The sequence below is a fragment of the Anopheles cruzii genome, chromosome 2, assembly GCF_943734635.1.
Source record: "Anopheles cruzii chromosome 2, idAnoCruzAS_RS32_06, whole genome shotgun sequence".
NCBI classification, from domain to species: Eukaryota; Metazoa; Arthropoda; class Insecta; order Diptera; family Culicidae; genus Anopheles; species Anopheles cruzii.
This window is the reverse complement of record NC_069144.1, coordinates 50477464-50496311: the sequence shown is the minus strand read 5'-3', so window position 1 is coordinate 50496311 and position 18848 is coordinate 50477464. Positions and strand designations below refer to the sequence as shown.

Below are 18848 nucleotides of genomic sequence, written 5' to 3'. Positions count from 1 at the left end.
CATAAACAAGGAGCGATTTTGGTCCCCCCGAGTGTGTGCGAATGTTTTCCGTTCCGCGGGTGGCCACCAGAGGACAAAGAGCGGCGCCGCTTATCGCATGGGCACCGATGGTGGTGCTGAGAAGCTGGCAAAACGGAGGACCGCAAATATTAAACTCTGCGCGAGTGTGTGTGTGTGTGGGTCGCGGTCCCCAAAAACCCGCAGGAAAATGCGGCACTGTTGTGTGCGTGTATGTGTGTGCGTGCGCCCCAAAAGTTCGTGTTGTGCGTCGCGGGCACCTTTTCTCGAGCATTGTGCCGTGCCGTGCCTCCGGGTTGAAAAATTGATTCTCTGCCCCCCCCTTCAAAGACGGTTCGAGGGAGAGGAGGGGCCACGACACTCAGTTGCGCAGTGAGGGGCGGTGAATGTTTTTTTTTGCTTCCGAATTTTAATTTATGCTGATGCTATGCTGTGTACCACCATCTCTCCGACCCGGGTCCGGGTGGGAATAATAACTGACCAGCCTACCACACACCACATTCTTTTATGTCCACCACCCCTCGGGCACCACGCGGCACCGCGGCAATCACGCGATACCTGGCCACACACATCATGGGAGGCTCGCCAAAAACGCGGCTCCCCCTGGAGGCAAACACACGCAACCACCCTGCCTCTGTGTGTGTGCGATTCAAACAAGGATACAGCGTGTGAGCGGGAAGGAGACAGTATTTTGCAATATCAGCTACGCGTTCCGCTCTGTAGTGCCATTTTTGTTGTCGTCCTTTTCTATTATGCTGGTCCATCTGTCCCCCTCTCTCTCTTGTTGCTCCGTTTCACTCTATCTCACTCCTTCGCGCAAATGCCTACTACGTGAAACGGACGATTTATTGGTTTATCTTTTTGGGCTTCTTGTGCTTACCTTCTCTTTCGTTCTACCGTCGCAGCCGTCGCAGTGACCACAGAGGAAAGTTCAAGCGGATTCGCGGCCGATTCCTGTGTGTGTGCACTTAGAGAGTTTTCCGGTTTAGTTTCGTGTGTGTGTGTGTGTGTTAGTGCGTCCTGTTTCCAACGGCGGCCATCGCGCGGACCGATCACAAGCTAAGGAGAGGAATCAAACAAAGAAAAGCGCAACGCCAAGCGCCAGGAACGGCGATGTGTGGCCCCGATAAGCTCTCTTCCGCTAACGTACGTCCTTCGCGCATAGCAAATCAAAATAAACCGAACGGACACTAACCCGAACGCGCGCCGGGAGCAAAGGAACTGAACATTGCGAGACACACAACACGTCTCGAGTCGCACACGTACATTTAATATAAAGACACCAACACAACGGGCATATACGTATTAACCAAGTATCAATATCTCAATACTTTCGTGTGTGTATACATATATATACATTCGCAAACCGTATACATCATCGAAGCCGGAAGTTGGTCGGACGGAAACGCAGTCGACGATCTTCCAGCCATTGTTTCGTGCCGCCGCGCTGTGAAGTGTCGTTGAAGGAGGAAAGGAACACAGAAGACAACAGAAACAGAATCACCCAGAGGACCAGCACCGTTTTTTGCGTCGTGGAAGAGGACCGGCGTAGCGGTTTTTTGTATCCCAACTTTACACCACTCAGTACTCAGTGAACCTGCGTCAAGCGAAGTAGGCAGCGCAGACACCGTGAGACAACAGGCGCCGCCATATTTGCGAACCAGCGACGAGTAGCAGAAGAAGAAGAAGCCGGTGCCGACGTCCGTTTGAATTTTAGCGAATCGATCTGCGGCAAGTTTGCAGTACTGGGGTACCGATACGTACAGCCTGCAGGCACCACCACGATGTTGGCCATGTCGACACTGATGATGCCGGCCCCGACGATGGCACTCGGGGCGCCGCAGCTGGCCGTCGGGCCGCACCAGAAGCCGCCGGAGGCGAAGCTCCTGGCGATCCACCCAGCACACACGCAAGCCCAAACGACTCCCCAGCATCAGCTGCAGCAACAGCAGCAGCAACAGCAGCAGCAGCAGCAACAACAGCAGCAGCAGCAACAGCAACAACAGCACCAGCAGCAACTTCAACAACTGTCCGCTATCAAGCAAGGTAAGCCACCGTTGTTGCTATGGTAATCAATTTTCACCGCCGCTCGGGAAACGGTGTGAAAGCTGTCATTTAGCATCATTAGCAAATTCCGACATGATTCGCGTGTAAGCCGCGTTGTCCCGGGGGTGTCCCCAAGGTGTTCTCGATGGGGGGGGCTGTATGTAGAGCAACGTGTGTGGAATGGAATGTGCCCGCCGTTCCCCGTTTGCAAAGCGCATAGGCGCCCCTCCTGAGGACAGCGCAGGAGTTTAATGTTTCAGTAAATAAACTTACATTTTATTTACGATCCTATTCCGGCTCCCGGGCGTCGTGTGTGTCCTCCCGGTGGGTTCCGGTGTGGGATACGCATTGCAGTATTTACAACCGATAAACCCCCCCCCGTCTATGTACACGTCGAGTCTCGTCTGGTTGGCGTGTCCGGCAGCCGGGAGAGAGCCTTCTCTCGGTGGCGGCGACCCCCTTTCCGATCCAGCACGGCCTCGGGGGCTAGCAGTAGCAGCAGCAGCAGTACTTTATTATTGCCTCCATTTTGCTGCTTTCCCGCGTTCTGGTTTTCTTTTTTCCCGCTTCGTACACAACCGTTTCCTGTCCGTGCGTGTCCGATGGTGAGAGAGAGAGCGAGAGGGCGAAAGGTGTTGTCCGCAATGTTCTGTGCGGTCGAGCGAGCCATTCTTCAAACGGGGTGGTGCTGGGGTCTGGTAATCAATGTCACTGGTTCGTGTCTATGGATCCTTTGGCCGGGTTATGTTAATGCGGTCACTGCCCAATCCTACCGAGGGGGGGCGGAATTCCACTCAGCAGAGAGTGTGAATAACTATGGCGCGATGTGTGCCAAGTTTGCCCGATAAAATTAATACAGGAGACGATGAACAAAACCATTATTCTTGGTGGACAGCAACAGGTACTGATCGCAGCAACCTCGATGTGTTGTGTTTTGATCATGGCTCAGATTCTTCAGACATCGAACACCTTTTGTTTTCGGAGCCGACCAAATAGTGTTCCATCATAAACCTACATTTTTCTTCCTTTCTTTACTGCTGAAATCGATGAATTTGCGCCAGCCGCGCACCGACATTTATTTTCGTATTCGAGGCTTTTCATTAAACAAAGTGCTTATAACGCGCGCAACATCAAAGAGTGACGGCATTTGCTTGCCGTGGGGACGGACCGCGCATAGAAATATAGAATGCCTATGTTTCGCAACAACTGGTTCCGACGTGTGATGAATATCAATTGAAAACAAAATATAAAAAAACTAGAAAAGAACGAGAACGAGTACTATGCTCGGTGTCATTAGGTTAATTAATTCTATTTTCCTTGCCCTGATATGGTTTGCAGAGCACTATCACATATTCGTCGGCGATCTGAGCCCGGAGATCGAAACGCAAACACTGAAGGAAGCCTTCGCCCCGTTCGGAGACATCTCGTAAGTATATGGGGTGCCCCAGATACGGCCCTTTGATGGGTCCTCTTACCCGACCGCGCGAGTACAAGCAATTAAAATCACTCCCATTATTTACCTCCACAATATTTTTAGTGTGAATGTTAGGCTAGGCGTCCGTTAATTCTTCCTTCCCTCCCGTTTTGTATCATTTCCGCTGCGTTCCGTTCCGTTCCGTCCGCGCTCGCGTTCCGGGGCTTCTCCGGGGTCGATTCCTCGCACGACTCGACTCTGTTGAGAGAGGGTGTGTAAAGAGTTACCTTTCCATTCGTTTGTGTGAAAACAACGGGAAGAACTAAGCCTTGCGTGTTGCAAGAAGCGCCCCGGATTTGTGTAAACACGATGCCAACGAGTGCGCGCGTGTGTGTGTGTTGCAGGATTTTTGGATGGCCCGGGTGTAGTTAGCGGCGGATGGTGATAATGATGATGATGATGATGATGATATTGTTGCCAGTGTTTTTATTTTACTCGCACAAACCAATAGAAACGCCTCTCCCATTAACTGTACATGAATCCCTATAGTTTTGGTATCGCTTTGGATATTACATTAACATAATAACTACTTACCAATATTGTACCGTGTACTGTTTTCCGCTTCTAAACTTCATTAGTCTTTTATCTAATCCCGCTCCCGCTCCCAACGGCTGCCACTCTTCCCGGCTCGGGAGGGTTGCTGTGTTGTTGTACACGTTGTGTTTTTATCATCTGCTCCTTCGTTCGTTTCTTTACTACTACTTCCATCTACTATGTCCATGTTCTAGCTTCGTATAACATATACTAATATACTCTCATATATAAACCAGTACGTAGTAGGCATTAGGCGTTTTCGTTCACTGTATCCTTGTTTGTTTGTTTATACTTTTAAACAAACACATGAACTCTATAAATACTACCATTAATAATATATCAGCTTCATCCCCCCTCCCCAACTCGTCGTGCTCTGTTCGAATTCTCCCATCCCCCGCCCCACGGGCACCACTAGGCATATCCCTGCCGGGGCTGCCCGTGACAGCCCCCGCGGGTGGGCGCTATGTTTAGGGCACTGCTTCTAGAAGTGTGTGAGTGTGTGTGTGCGTGTGTGTGGTGTGCAGTTTTTATAGCCAAACACAAATCGAACAAAGTTAATTAACTTTCGGATGAATTTTCGTTCGAACGTGTGTTCCCTAGCATATATATTTGCCATAACTACTACTACTAGTCTTACTAACTCTCTGTGTATGTTGTTCAGTTGTTTTGTTTTTGATGTAAAATATGTTTGAATGTGAGTTTTATCGTTTTGGTACTGTTTTCTGTTTCTGAAGTTATTAGACCATTTTGCGTGCCGTTCCGCCTTCTTAGTGCAGCGCAGATGTTAGTGTGTCGCCAGTTCCGGTTTCCTTCCCAACATATAACAGTCAGCCAGCCAGGCAGCTAGCTAGGCAGCCTCCTTAGCCTATAGTCCCCGTGTTCCACAATGCTGTACAGCCAGAGTCAGGCCACCGCCCCCTCCATAGTTCTTGGTTTGTTGAAACACGAGATATGTTGCACCTGTTCGTGGCATAGTTGTATGCTGCGCAAATTGTTGAGCTCGATCTTCAAACCGCCATAATTGGCAGAACCACTTTCACACAGCAGCAGCAGCACGTCGTCTCAGTTCAGACACACACACACGCACACACACCGAACGGTTCGGTGATTCTTCTGGGGGTTCCATCTACCTACTTGGCACAGGCTTCCTTCCGCCAACGTGGTGTGTGTCGTCCCCAGTATTCAAACTCTGTCTGTTTGACTACCGAACTTTACGGCCCTTTTTCGGTCCTTTTTCGCTCGGGACTCTCGAATCCGTGTGCGGTTGGAACACTCAAAGTTTGTGTCGTGTAGTGGCACAGTGACAGTAGGTTCGGACAATCGGAATGGGCTAGAGAAGAAGGCATGTCTCAGGCGATGTGTGGGTCCACTGTTGGCAGATGCTAGGGAAAACTAGACCGAAACGGAAAACGATAGCCGAAAACTTATAGGACGACATGATGCTGCATTTGAGCGCAGCGGCCCTTAATTTCCTTGGCACTACTATACGATCCCTTACGCCGCGCCCCACGGGTGATGACATGTTTGGAAGTTTGCCATCATGTGTATTAGAAAAGTAAGATGAGAAAATAGCGCCGCCTTCTTGATGCTAAGTGATTTCTTCCACTCGAGTCAATATACCACCTATAAAAACTGTTGTACCACATCACATTTTGTTTTACTCAAACGAGCCTCGAGCTGCTAGAGAGATGGAATGTATTAATTTGTTTGCCTAATTAACCCCCCTTTTTTATAGCGATTGTCGCGTTGTTAGGGATCCTCAAACATTAAAATCGAAAGGATATGGATTTGTTTCGTTCGTTAAAAAAACGGTAAGTAATGTTTCACATTTTTCCATTCCACCATCAACAACAACAAAACCAATAGAGACAATAGAATCCATAGGGAACGCTCTTCAGACAGGAGTTGAGAGGCCAGTTTTTACCAGGCAAAGAGCACCCAGCGTACCGGTAGTCCGCGTTCGGTCCGGTTCAACCATTACTAATAATTTGAAATTAGCTTCCGAGAAACCGTGTAGTAGAAAAATCCGTTCTCGCGTGCGGAATTATAGAGTAAAAAAAAACCAAAAGATAAGACAGGGGTGTAGACATTGTTGACTATAAAACTCACGTGCAACTCTGGCCAACACGATGGAACACAATAGTTTAAAAAAACCAAAACTACCACTAACAATTCTAGGAAGCGGAAAATGCAATTGCGGCCATGAATGGGCAATGGCTTGGTTCGAGGAGTATTCGAACCAATTGGGCTACTAGGAAACCGCCGGCAAGCAAGAACGAAAGTAAGTATCGCTCGAGCACCTCACTCGAGGCCACTCTGAGCATTGCGTTTTAGTATGTAAGAGATCCCGGCGGGTCCCGGCAGAGCCCCCTACTACTACCCTCTGTGGAGTTATGATTTTCCTTGATTTTCCACTTTGTTGTCGACCACACTAAATCGCGCGGCAAAGCAGACGAACACAGTCTCACAGGTGCCACACAAGTTGTTGTGTGGTGCACTATTGCCGAAAACAGGTACCAAAACAATCACCAACAAAAATACTGTTCAAACGCTAAACAAACCAAAATCTACTATCTACTAGTCGTAGCGCAGCCTAGCAACGCTCAGCGAGATCAGTTCGTGGATGTAGCGAGAAAATGGTTAGCAATTGAGGCCAACATAAAATTAAACCGCGCGTCAACGTGTGAACGGTAGGAAGAAAGACAGAAAAGGCAAACAGGAGCCAAGGAGCAATTGTGAATCGGTCTAGGAACGTTTGAAAGAATGATGAATGAACAAAAGGCCTACTGTTTTAAAAACTGTTTCGAGGAAAACTAACCAATGTGTAATAGTTAGGCAATTGACCGACGATTTTCTCGATCGGGTCTTGTGTGTTGGGTCCTGAGGAATGTTTTTTTTCGGTTTCGGTTTCGGCAAATTATTGCACGAGCCGTGTTTAAAGAACCTCATGTTTACGACGCCAGATCCAGCTAGCGGCGGTGTGGCTCTCTCGGTTCAGCCAGCGACTTTTTCGACAGCCGCGCCATGATCATAGCAACAACTGCCCCACAAGTCTCTCCGAGGTAGCATCCATCCACTCCAACACAACACACTAGCTGACACGATAATGATGCGGATGATGATGATGATGATAATAACTATGATGAAACCCCTTTATCCAGTGTCCTTCAAGAAGAAACTAATTCTTTAATTATCTGTATAACCCACGCCTATTGCAGTAGAGCTTTAAGCTTGAAATTGAACCCAACACAAACATTCACAAAAAAAATGTAGACCTTCTTAACCTGCGTGCGGCCAGAATATGCTTTATGTAAGTTCACGGTGCATGTACCGCATAAAATCAATTACAATTACAACTATTTCTCCCATCTCTCTCTCTCTCTCTCTCTCGCTCTCTGTCTGTCTCTCTCTCTCTCTCTCTCTTTTTCCACATTAGTTTACAACTCGATCTTTTCTTATACAAACTCTGACCTCTGAAACACACATATTCTTCCCTTTCGTCCATTCTTTTTTCTATTTCTAGTCCATTTATCGGTTTGAGATTTGGTTCTGAATGCTATAAAGTAACCTTTCGACCGTTTTTGTCTTTGTTTCTACTCCTAGCAGATCATGATTCATTATTACCTCCTTACTGGGCTTTTCGGCGAGATCGGTTCCTCAGTTATGGTTATGCTTCCTTGTCCGGCGTTCCTTAACGACTCTCTCACGTGAATGACGATGTTTCTTTCCGTGCTGCACGCTCTCCGGTGGCGATGTGTGGCGGAATGAAGTTGACTTCATTTAGAGGGATCCCTCAAATTGCGTTCTATGTTTTGATCAGTTCAAAAGTTTTGTGCATTTAATCATTTTCCATCAGAACTTAAATTTTACACTCTACTCTCTTCTTCTATCTCTCTATCTCTATCTATCTTTCTTTCACTCCTCGCTATTCCACACACCACAAGCCAAGCCTCCTCATACCTCAGACACACCGCAGCGCGGTTCATGCCCACAGACACAACCCAAAATCACACGCGCACACGCTGACACGAAAAACCAATAGCAGACTGCAGTGTCAACAGTTTCAAAGGGGACAATCTCATGGCAGTTTTGCCCACTGTACATATGTTTGATTCCGAGCGATGTATAGCCATGTATACTGTAAAACATTCCTCCTTATTTTTCTCGTCAATAACTCTAAATAGTTCAATAATACCGATACCACAAATAATATGAGTGTTGTATTTTTTACCATTACGTACTTTGTAGATTGTTATTCCGATTCGCATGCATGATCAGTGTCCAGTCAAGTCAAACAACAATGTCTACAAGGTGGTGTGTCCGTGCGTTTTACAAAGCTGCATTTTCACTATATATTGTGCTTCACACCCCAGAGCTCGAATCGGCTCGACCCCAACTGACCGGAAGCGCGAAACGCTAATGCATAATATCTGTTTCTCATTCGTTGTTCACTCTGCATTCGGTTTCTCCTTCGGGTGTGTGTGCTTGGTTGGGAAGAACCAAACGCTTCTGTTGCGTCTTTGATTACCGTCACTGCTAATGCTGATTGTAAACGCTGCCCGTTTGCCAGAGCTGTGTGAAGCCTACCCCACTAGCTGCTGAGTACGTTCTCTGTGTGTTATTGTGCGCGCCACAGCAGTACCGCTCTGTGACACGTGGCGCTTTTTCGGGTCCTTGGTTCGGGTTGCCGTAATCAGCAGCGTGCGCCTCTCATAGTGCTTCCGTCGCATCCGGATTTCGGATTTCGGGTTTCGGTGCGAGTGCTAAAAGCCTGTTCTCCTTGCTTGTTGCTTATCGCCAACCCCTCTCCTACATTGGTGTGTAACGGTGCGGCACCGAATGTCTGGACGGAAACGACCCGATTTTCTTCTACATTCCACGGTAACAAAACAATTGTTCGGCATTGTGGCGCATTGCTTGATGTCATAACCTTTACCAATTTAGCCTAAAGCGCTCCTGTACCACTATCTTCTATCTCGGCAAAACAAGACACGACCTCAGTAATGGTTCAATAAATTAGATTATGATGCTTTTGGAAAATGAATTGAACAAAAACTGTCAAACTCGCTTTAAAACGAAACAAGTACAGCGATAGTGGCCAAAAGAGATTAACATGAGAAATGCAATTAAAAATCTGACATAAAGTACTGAATGTATTGGTGAGATGTTTTAGCTGACCTAGTTTTTAACAGTATTTTTCTACCATTTTCTTTCTTAACATATAAGCTTATCATATATTAGTACTATACTTCTTCGAAATTTTATAATACTCCATATGTATAGTTTTATACCTATATTACATATCTGCATATATATTTATATACATATATATAAATAATCGTCCGATCTACTCTTACTGATTGATTTCTGACCAATTTACATATCAAAACTCACATGCACACATCACTCCTTGCGTCAATTGCTATGATCAAAATAATACGACGCCGTGCGCGCGGCACGCGGGGCAAATATGTAGTATGGCTTTCGATGTGGTTTTTGTTTAAATTTTTTTCAAAAATACATGTTGTTTTCGGTTTCACCTAAGCTTCAACATGTAGTATGGGTAGCATTGTCCGTTGTAAATGTCACCGCGATGTATAGATTGACTTTATTTGTTGAGTATTTTTCGTCATTTCGAAAGTTTTTGCTTTCCATTTCATATGGGTTATTTGCTGATCATGCATACCTTGCATTTAATATGCACTGGTAGTTTCAAATGAACAAATGAACTGAAATAGTAATGAACTTAACTTCAGCTTGGATAATTGGAAATGGTTTCTCCTCGATTCCAACCCATTTTGACAAAACTACTCGCACCGCAAAGTGTTGTGTTCAAACTTAACTTTTTATCGCAATTTGATTTTGTTTTTCTATTCTCGTTTCTTGTGGAGCATCTTAGTGCTACATGTTGTCTGTATTATACCATTATTTTCGTACCATTAGCATTTGGCGGCAAGGGATGCTGTGTGATTGTTTTCCAATACTTTCCAACCGTTACTGCAATCGAAATGTAACCAATCATACACTTCTTAGTAACCATGTGAGTGCGAGAATGTAAACACGCACCAGATAGCAACCAACAACAAAATCGAACACCACCTTCCCTTTCGAATTGAATGCATCGCACTGAGCCTTGCGAGCAAATCGCTAAAATGTCCCTATCCCATTGGTTTTTTCCCATCCGCATCCGGTGCGCCATTTTTCAGTCAACGCCAAGCCGCTTACTTTTGATGAAGTGTATAATCAGAGCAGCCCGACGAATTGCACCGTCTACTGTGGCGGTATCGGTGGCACACTGGCTGGTGGTTTGAACGAGGACATACTGCAGAAGACGTTCTCCCCGTTCGGAACCATACAAGAGATACGCGTGTTTAAGGACAAAGGCTACGCATTCGTAAGGTAAGAACCAAGCTAAAGGTGGACCAAGTAACAGCTGAACATAACAGAACGGAGTTTTTCAAGAACCACGAACATTGAACACTGACCACGATCATGAACAAAAATGATGTTCTTGATTTCTAAAGGAAGGAGATATGCTTTAAGGTGGAAGGTGATATGCTTTAAAGGATCGGTGCACTTAGCACGTTAAATCCATCTTTTAGCTACGGCTTATGTCAACGAATGTCCTGGGAATATTTAGCCAATAGTTGAGAATCTAGTTTCTTATGACAACGAACACACCGTCGAACTTTTGCAGGTTCTCTACCAAGGAAGCGGCTACGCATGCCATCGTCGCAGTGCACAACTCCGAGATCAACTCGCAAACGGTGAAATGCTCGTGGGGCAAGGAAAGTGGCGATCCAAACAATGCCCCAACCCTGGCCAGCCAAGCCCTCAGCCAAACCGGGTTTCCGTTCAACACTGCTTACGGACAACAGGTTGCCGGGTATTGGTATCCCCCTGCACCGGCATACCCAGCCACGCCAGCTCCGGCCGCAACTCCTCTACAAGGCCAGTTCCTGCAGGGCATGCAAGGTTATACCTACGGTCAGTTCGCTGGCTACCAGCAGGGCTACATGGGGTGAGTGTTTGATGCGATTTGTAGCTCGAAAACTCTAATCAACCGCGGAACGTGGATGCTCTTTCAGTATGGGCATGCAAATCCCTGGAGCCTGGCCAACGGTGCCGGCTCAGGCGCAGCTACCGACAGCCGCCCAGCAGATCACGGCCCAAGGCGTTGGCGGGGGTCTGCCTCAGACGGCCGGTGTAGTCGCCTACCCGATGCAGCAGTTTCAGGTGAGCCCGCCACAGGTATAGAACACACCACTAGCAATGACCCAATGGTGTACACTTTACTAAAAACCGCAAACCGTACTCCCGCAGCCTGGCTTGTTGCACCTCACAGAAGCTTACGCTAAAACTATCTAAACCCGCGAAATGCATGTCCTTCAGAGCTTCTTCAGAGCACAAGTCGCCAGCATATCAGCGCTCGCCCAACGTGTGTGCTGTGTCCAGAGGGCAGACTGCCACCCCCATTATGTTGCTGATTATGTATAGTTTATTTTAGTTCTTCCTCTAGTTTCGATCTATCATTCCCGACTGCCGCCAGATCACAATCCAAATGCTTCGTATGTTAAGTCAGTTATGATATTAGGGTTACCATTATTCCCACTTTGATAAACTCAACATTACAGTGTTAAGTTGTAGTTCCAATGAGTCGCAAGTCGCTTCTGTAGCTTAAAACCGCTTCTCTTTACTTTAGTTGTTGCTGTCGCATTCTGCTTTCTCCGAAAAGAATCCTGTCTTGCGTAGTTTATCTGTTCATTTTACGTATACATTTCTCCATTATCGGTTGCCTCCCCTTAGGAAGAGAATGCTAGACTGCTGATGATAGAGTGCCAGAAGACCGTACATATCAAATCCGTAATCAAACCGCACAAAGGATGGGTTTTAATCTTTTATTTTCCTCCTACCTACATTTCAGTTAGCTGAAGACGAATGGTTAGCGCCTAGTCTTCTAGTGTAGCTTCCCTGATGGCCATCACTGTGCGGCTGTGTTTCACAGCGTAATTAGAGTGCAGAAGAAACGTTTAAAGTTTTAAACAAACGCACGATAACCAGAGGCGCAGGTAGCGAGGGGGACAATTAGGAGTAGCATGGGAATCGTACAAGAAACTACATGCACAAAGCATATGCTTGGTTTGGTGGGTGGTACAAACTAGTTCCCGAAAAAAGTGCAAATCAGTTGCGTGGCGCACTACCACAATGAATTTGAAATCCACACGAAATGGGCATACATATTCGCGGAAGGGCAAAAGAAAACTTGAAAAAAAAAAAACATACAAAAACACTAAAGAAAAAAACCAAAAAAAAGGAAACAAAAGAAAAAAGTAAAAAGAGAAATGGTGTAAGGAAGGAATCGTGAGCCGAATTCGAACAATGTTCGAGCTCGACTAGCATTGTTCGAAAGAGACACTAAACCACTAATCCAATTAAACGTCAATAACTGTGGCACTTGTGTTGTGTGTGTATGTATGTGTGTGTGTGTGAAGCTCAGCACAACGCTCCAAAATGAACAAAAGGACCCGAGATAGAGAACACTAAATTTTACTTCTGGTATTTTTCATGATAGATAGTAATCATTATATGAAAACAAATAAGGCAAAAGATGAAAAGGCACAAATCGAGGCACAATACTGATTTTAAGAGCCAACAGACAGACGTTGTAGAGAGAGAGAGGAGGGACGTGTTGTCAACATGGACCGCGAAAACTCTTCCTTTAGCAATATAAGATACATTAATTGTTCTGGTGGTCCACAAACGTGTGACGGGTCCGAAGACAGTAAAACTCGATCAGCAAATTTGGCAAAAAAAGCATTGCAAGGAGGTACGGGACAACACAACAAAAGCATCCGAACATGGAGAGCGGCGTGGCCGATGAGAAAAGAACTTTGTGAATACAATAATGATTCGTCCAACAAAACTACTAACTTAACGAGAAACACATGAAACATTACACGAAATGTGTAACGCACGAACGAATTGGTTAGTTCGCTTAGGTTCGGCCATTCGATAGGTTGGTTATTTGGTTTTACTTCGTTTCTTTGCCAGAAGAAAGAGAACACTCTGTGACTATCTCATTATGACACGCTGAATAGAAAGAGCAGAAAAGTACATGCAAGACTGAAGTTTACGGGAGATTGATACACATGCGGAGAAGAAGTTTTGTGAAAACGGCGATTTGGGCGTTCTGCGTGACTACTAGCGCCGCGCACCGCGTAAAACAATGAACACAACACGTACACATCCTTACACTTAATGCAAAGTCACCTTCTTACAAATCGTAGGCTGCTTTTCCACCTAACAACGGCACGCTTATGGCACGTGCGCCATGCGTGTGCTTAGGTTGTCACTTTCTTTTGTTCTGCAATTTTCATTGCCAAATATCACTGCAGTTATCTCCTGCCAAACTGATGAGCGTTTTTGTGGTTGGCCGCGGTTTCAGTTCGTGGTTGTATTCCGTCATTGCCACAAAGTTGTTTTGTGTTTGTCGAGAGCACGGGGTCTGGTGCGATGGACGTATGATTAACCCATATGTTTTAAAGTGTCACCACTCTCAACGGTGGGTGCGCCGTCAAATGTGCACTTACGTGCAGTATTTCCTTTCACACCTCCGTTCTGTGTACCACTTTTCAATCCAAGTAGTAGACGCCCGTTCCAACACTAGAATGGGCAGTTTACAACAACCAACAACAGCAAAACAACTACACAAATTAAAGTATGTGGAACGGTATTAAAAATTCCAAAACTGCTATGATATATTTTTTATTATTTTACCCGTTTTTGCGAATATACAATGTTTTTTATAAACGAACGAGAAAACGAACGAACAAGGAAACAATTTGTTTAGACCAAATATTTTTAAATAATGGAAGAAAACAACAGTGTCAATACAATCAAAATTGCATAGAACAAACGAAGATAAAGAAGTGAAAAAAAGGAAATATTCATTTGAGAAACCATTGTGATGAAAACTATAACACAACAAAGTAAAAGTAAACATAAAAAATGAAATCCACAGGCAGCGGCGGCAACCGGTGAAAGAGGGAGAAAGTATGAGCAGAGTACAGATGAAGTTTATTAAAAAAAACCATGGAATGATAAAATGATATTGACGATTTAAGCAAACAATACATATATATACATATATATATATAAATTAAAATATATTATATATATGGGAGCAGCTTGGGACTCCTGGAAGTAAACATACACTTATACATATACACAAAATAGATAGGAGATATTTAATTAACTGTGAACAATTTACCAACAACAGCAACAAAAACAGCAACAACCAAAAGTAAGAAACGGTTTACTTGAAAAAAAAACAACAACCTTTGAGCTCTCTAGCACAATGACGGTGAAAAGTAGAAAATAGATGGATAAGCCAGCTAGCAAATATTTGAATCAAATAGAAAAGGCGGATGGTCGGGGTGGGCCGCTACCGAATTGCATAGAAAACAGATCAACCGCCGGCAGTATGATTCTGGCCGGGGGGAAACCCTCGCCAGACATTAAAATGAAAAGAAAAAACAACCTCTCACAAACTAACGCAAACCCGGGCGATCGTTTGAAATGTTCTATTTTCTCGAGTATAAATCGTATTGAAGTAAACACTAGCTACTCAGAACTAAAATAAACAACAAAAAAGTTAGTGAATAATGTTAAAACTACGGAGGGACTAACCTTAAAGCCGGAAACAAGTAAAAAGCTATATAAAATTAATAACAAATGAAACAAAAAAAAACATTCAAGCATTAAATTGAAGTCAAACTAATTGCCGACGATGCAGCTGTAGAACAGAAGGCAGAAGGAACTTAAAACCATGAAGCAATTATTAGCAGGCAGCGCAACAGTGCATGGAAGAAGGGAGAAAATATGGTAAAAACCTAATCATAAAACAACATTGGAACGAACGAAGGGAGAAGAAACGAATCGTTTGGAAGCTTAGGAGCTCTTCTAGGATTAACGGGCCGGATTCTTGGCGGATACAAGAAGGGATACAACGCGGTACACACAACGATCACAGGAGAGCACGGAAAAGGAGATGCTAAGTAAATGTTTGTACATTGTAGACGCACATCATTTTAATGTATTTCGTTTCGAAAACCAAACCATTTATGCTTTACATGTAAACGTTGTTCCGTTCTTAGGCGTTGCTTTGTCCAACAACGGATGACTGGTGTGATTAACGTATGATTTGGGGGAAAATTTTTGCGTTGGTTTGAATGTATGCCGATGGTGAAACCAATTTCTACACTCTAGCAATTAAAAAAAAACGTGACCATTAGTGCAGCGTGCAGCGTGCAGAAACGCAGAAGCGAATGCGGCAGAGCAAAACAGAAAATAGTAATGCAAAGCAAACAAGTCTTCTTACTATTGGACAAGATCCCTAAGACACATTAGAGGAGATTCTCATATCTCGTATATTGAAATAATATATTTACATATATACACGAGTCCCTGACAAAAGGTGTTTGTTACTTTATTTACAACTATTGATCGTATTTGATTGGATTTCAGTTGTGTGTAGCCTTTTTGGAGGATGGTTTTAGTTTTAGATAAACATATATATTGCGTATAGTTTGGAAATCTACCTTCAGCCAAAACGAAGTGAACCACAATGGATAAAACCTACTTAGAGAGCAAGAACAAGCAAGAGAGAAATCGAACCTAAAAATTAATTAACAAACAAAAACTTACGCACACTCTTTCTATACTAAAGACAAGAAAACTAAAAAACAGTGACAACAAGCCGGCGGCAAGCACAGCAAAAACACTCATGGACCCCCGACGAGAGGTACCGAGAGATCTGGCAACGGAAGTGCTGCTGGCAAACCGGTACTCTAACTCTAACGGTCATGTCAACCACAATGAATTGAAGTTTAACTATACTAATTCCTTAACCTCTAAACACACTAACATCAAGAGCAACTACAACAACCAAGTAACAACAACAAGCAAGTTTAGATATATTCAATTAAGCGAGATGAGCTCATCACACTAGGACTCTCAAATCAACATACAACGTTTTAGAGTACTGCGGAAGTTAGATAGGTATTGGAATCGTTGGAAGCGTTTAATGAGACAGTTGGTTAGTTGCAAATCAGCAAGCAAAACTAATAAGGGCAACACCGAACACACATGCAGCAGAAATATGAACACAACAAAACCAAGGTAATCAGGAGGGCGTTTCATCGGAGGGTATTTTTTGTGTTTAGTTTCTTAGTAATAGTTTCTGCCGCTGCTGGCCCCCAACAGTTCGGCGCGCAAGCACCCCTCACATATATCATACAGGGTGGTCAAAAACGCGTGCACATTTTGAACTACTCATTATTTGACGTTTAAAACGTCAAACTTGATTCTGGAAAATGTAAACATTTACTAGGTCTATACGTTGAGATGTGAACTGTTTTTAACACACAAAAAACGTTTATAAAATTTTAATGCGGTTTTCTATTTTATTCAAAGTATGTGCCATCGCTAGCTATACATTTCTCTTATCTCTCTGCTAAATCATGGATTCCCAGACGAAAGAATACTTCGACTTATTAAGTAAATTAATTAGTCATCCCTTTTCGACTTTCTCGTAGAAAAACGAAGGGCTGCTCAGCCAATACGTGTCCCATCGATGAAAATGAATGATATTCGGAAAGAACCAAGTCTGGTGAATAACGCGGGGAGGGATAGCAGCTCCCATCCAAGTGATTTGATAGTATCCTGAAACAGTTTTGTTTTTTGGGGGCATGGAAGCCTCAGGCCACGGGCGACCAGGCGCCTCCATTTCAGAAAACAGGAACGGCTTTTTGGTCGTTTTCGAACAATGCAGGGTTCAAATTGATCATTTGTTGTCAGTAGCGATAGGAATTAACGTTTCCATCAGGTTTTAGGAGGTTGTGAAACACCACACCTTTCTGTCCCATCAGAAAGTTCGTTTTTTGGAGTCCTTCGACGCTTTTTTTTGTTAAGTCAAATTCGCCATTTTGAAATTTTTTAACCCACTCAAAGCACTGCGATCTTCCAAACACAAGTCCCGACAAGCATTTGGTGCGATTCCGAAGCAGTTTTCTTCAAGAGTAGCAGAAAAATAAAAATCCCCGCAAACCGTCATTTTCAGGCACAAAAGTTGACATAGTTTAACCCTTTCAATGATGGGTTGCAAACCGAAATCATTTTTTTTCGACCTGAAATCATTTACCTGATGTCAAAACAAGGTAATGATGAATGAACAGCAAAACTAGGAAGTCCCAATCGGCAGGTACAGCCATCTTTTCAACAGTTCACATCTCAACGTATAGACCTAGTAGTAGACACTTCCAAATTTACGAAATGGGTCGCTTTACGCTTGAAGAAAGCTGGGAAATATTAAAAACTTACTTCCAAAGTGGTAGGTCTAATCTCAAACTGTACGATATTTGAAAAGCACATTTCATGTAAGCTTATTCCCACCTCGGTGGTTATGTTAACAAGCAGAATTGTTCTTTTATGGGTTCGGAAAACCCACACGTCGTGCATGAGAAGCCAATGCACCCACAACGAGAGACTGTTCGGTGCGGATTTTGGTCTAGTGGCACCATCGGCCGCCGTATGAAAGAATGAAGAAAGAGCCGTCGTAACCGTCGATGGCGAACGCCACCGAGAAATTTTGGATAATTGTTTCTTTGGCGAAATTGATGCTGAGAACTTAGCCGACATTTGGCTTCAACAGGATGGCGCTACGTGCCCTACAACGACAGCCACGCTCGATTGTTTGCGCCGCATCTTCGAAAGTCAAACATTCAGCGGAAATGGTGATGTGAGTTGGCCTCCAAGAAGCTGCGATTTGACGCATTTGGATTGATATCTTTGGGGAGCGCTGAGAGATAAATGTAATGCGAACAAACCAGCAACTATTGACGACCTCAAGACCCAAATTAAAGTTGCTATTGCCGAGATAGGACAACAGACAGTCGAAAATGTGCTCAAAAATTGGGTCGACCGAATAGGGTACTGCGAAGCCAGTCGTGGTGGACATTTGAGCGAAATTGTTTTTCACACATAAATTTGATGATCAACCTTTCAAATAAATGTTTAAGCATCGAAAAATATTCAGCCGTTTTTGTTTTATAACCAAATCAAAATGTGCACGCGTTTTTGACCACCCTGTATAAACACACTTTAAAGCAAAACACGCACACAATGCCAGAGAATCCGAAATTGACTAATTTGATGCAGCAAACAAATGGTAAAACAAAATATAAAGCAACGTTTACATGAAAACTTAACGAAAATTTAACACATTTGGGTTGTGATGACGGTGACAGTCATATGCGGTATGCGGCTCTCAGAGAGAGAGAGAGAAAGAGAGAAAGGGGGAGAGAGGGGGATGGAAAGAGACGGAGAGAGGAGCTTGATAAGAATTAGCAAAACCATACACAAGAGATAAATATTTGCTAGGAATCAGAAAATTATATCTATAACTTATATAGACTAACTTAAATAAAGCAACGTACAGCAAAGCCTCCAACAACAACAACAACAACAACACACACACACACACAAGCGAACAGATGCACGCAAACGAGAGGAGCTCGAATTCTCAAACCCGGTGGTACTCTCAAAGATAGTGAATCTATTTTTAGTGTGTATTGTAGCATTGTTTGATTGAACTTGAACAGAACCAATTATAAAACTACTAACCCTGGTCACAGGGGGACGAAAGAGACTTAAACCAAGATCGTGTATCGAGATTGAGTGAAACATAAACACACAGCGGTGGGACCGATAGGAATGT

General features: G+C 44.1%; 1 protein-coding gene across 1 annotated transcript; it reads left to right on the top strand.

The window, feature by feature from the left end:
- The first annotated feature begins 1802 nt into the window (after positions 1-1802).
- LOC128268879 (cytotoxic granule associated RNA binding protein TIA1) lies at positions 1803-15534 on the top strand. The gene is made up of 8 exons (XM_053006168.1): positions 1803-2064; positions 3403-3490; positions 5808-5883; positions 6251-6353; positions 10279-10471; positions 10770-11093; positions 11161-11323; positions 11997-15534. Exons 1-8 carry the CDS (start codon positions 1803-1805, stop codon positions 12036-12038), a joined length of 1251 nt encoding a protein of 416 aa, XP_052862128.1. The 3' UTR covers positions 12039-15534.
- Positions 15535-18848: the final 3314 nt, after the last annotated feature.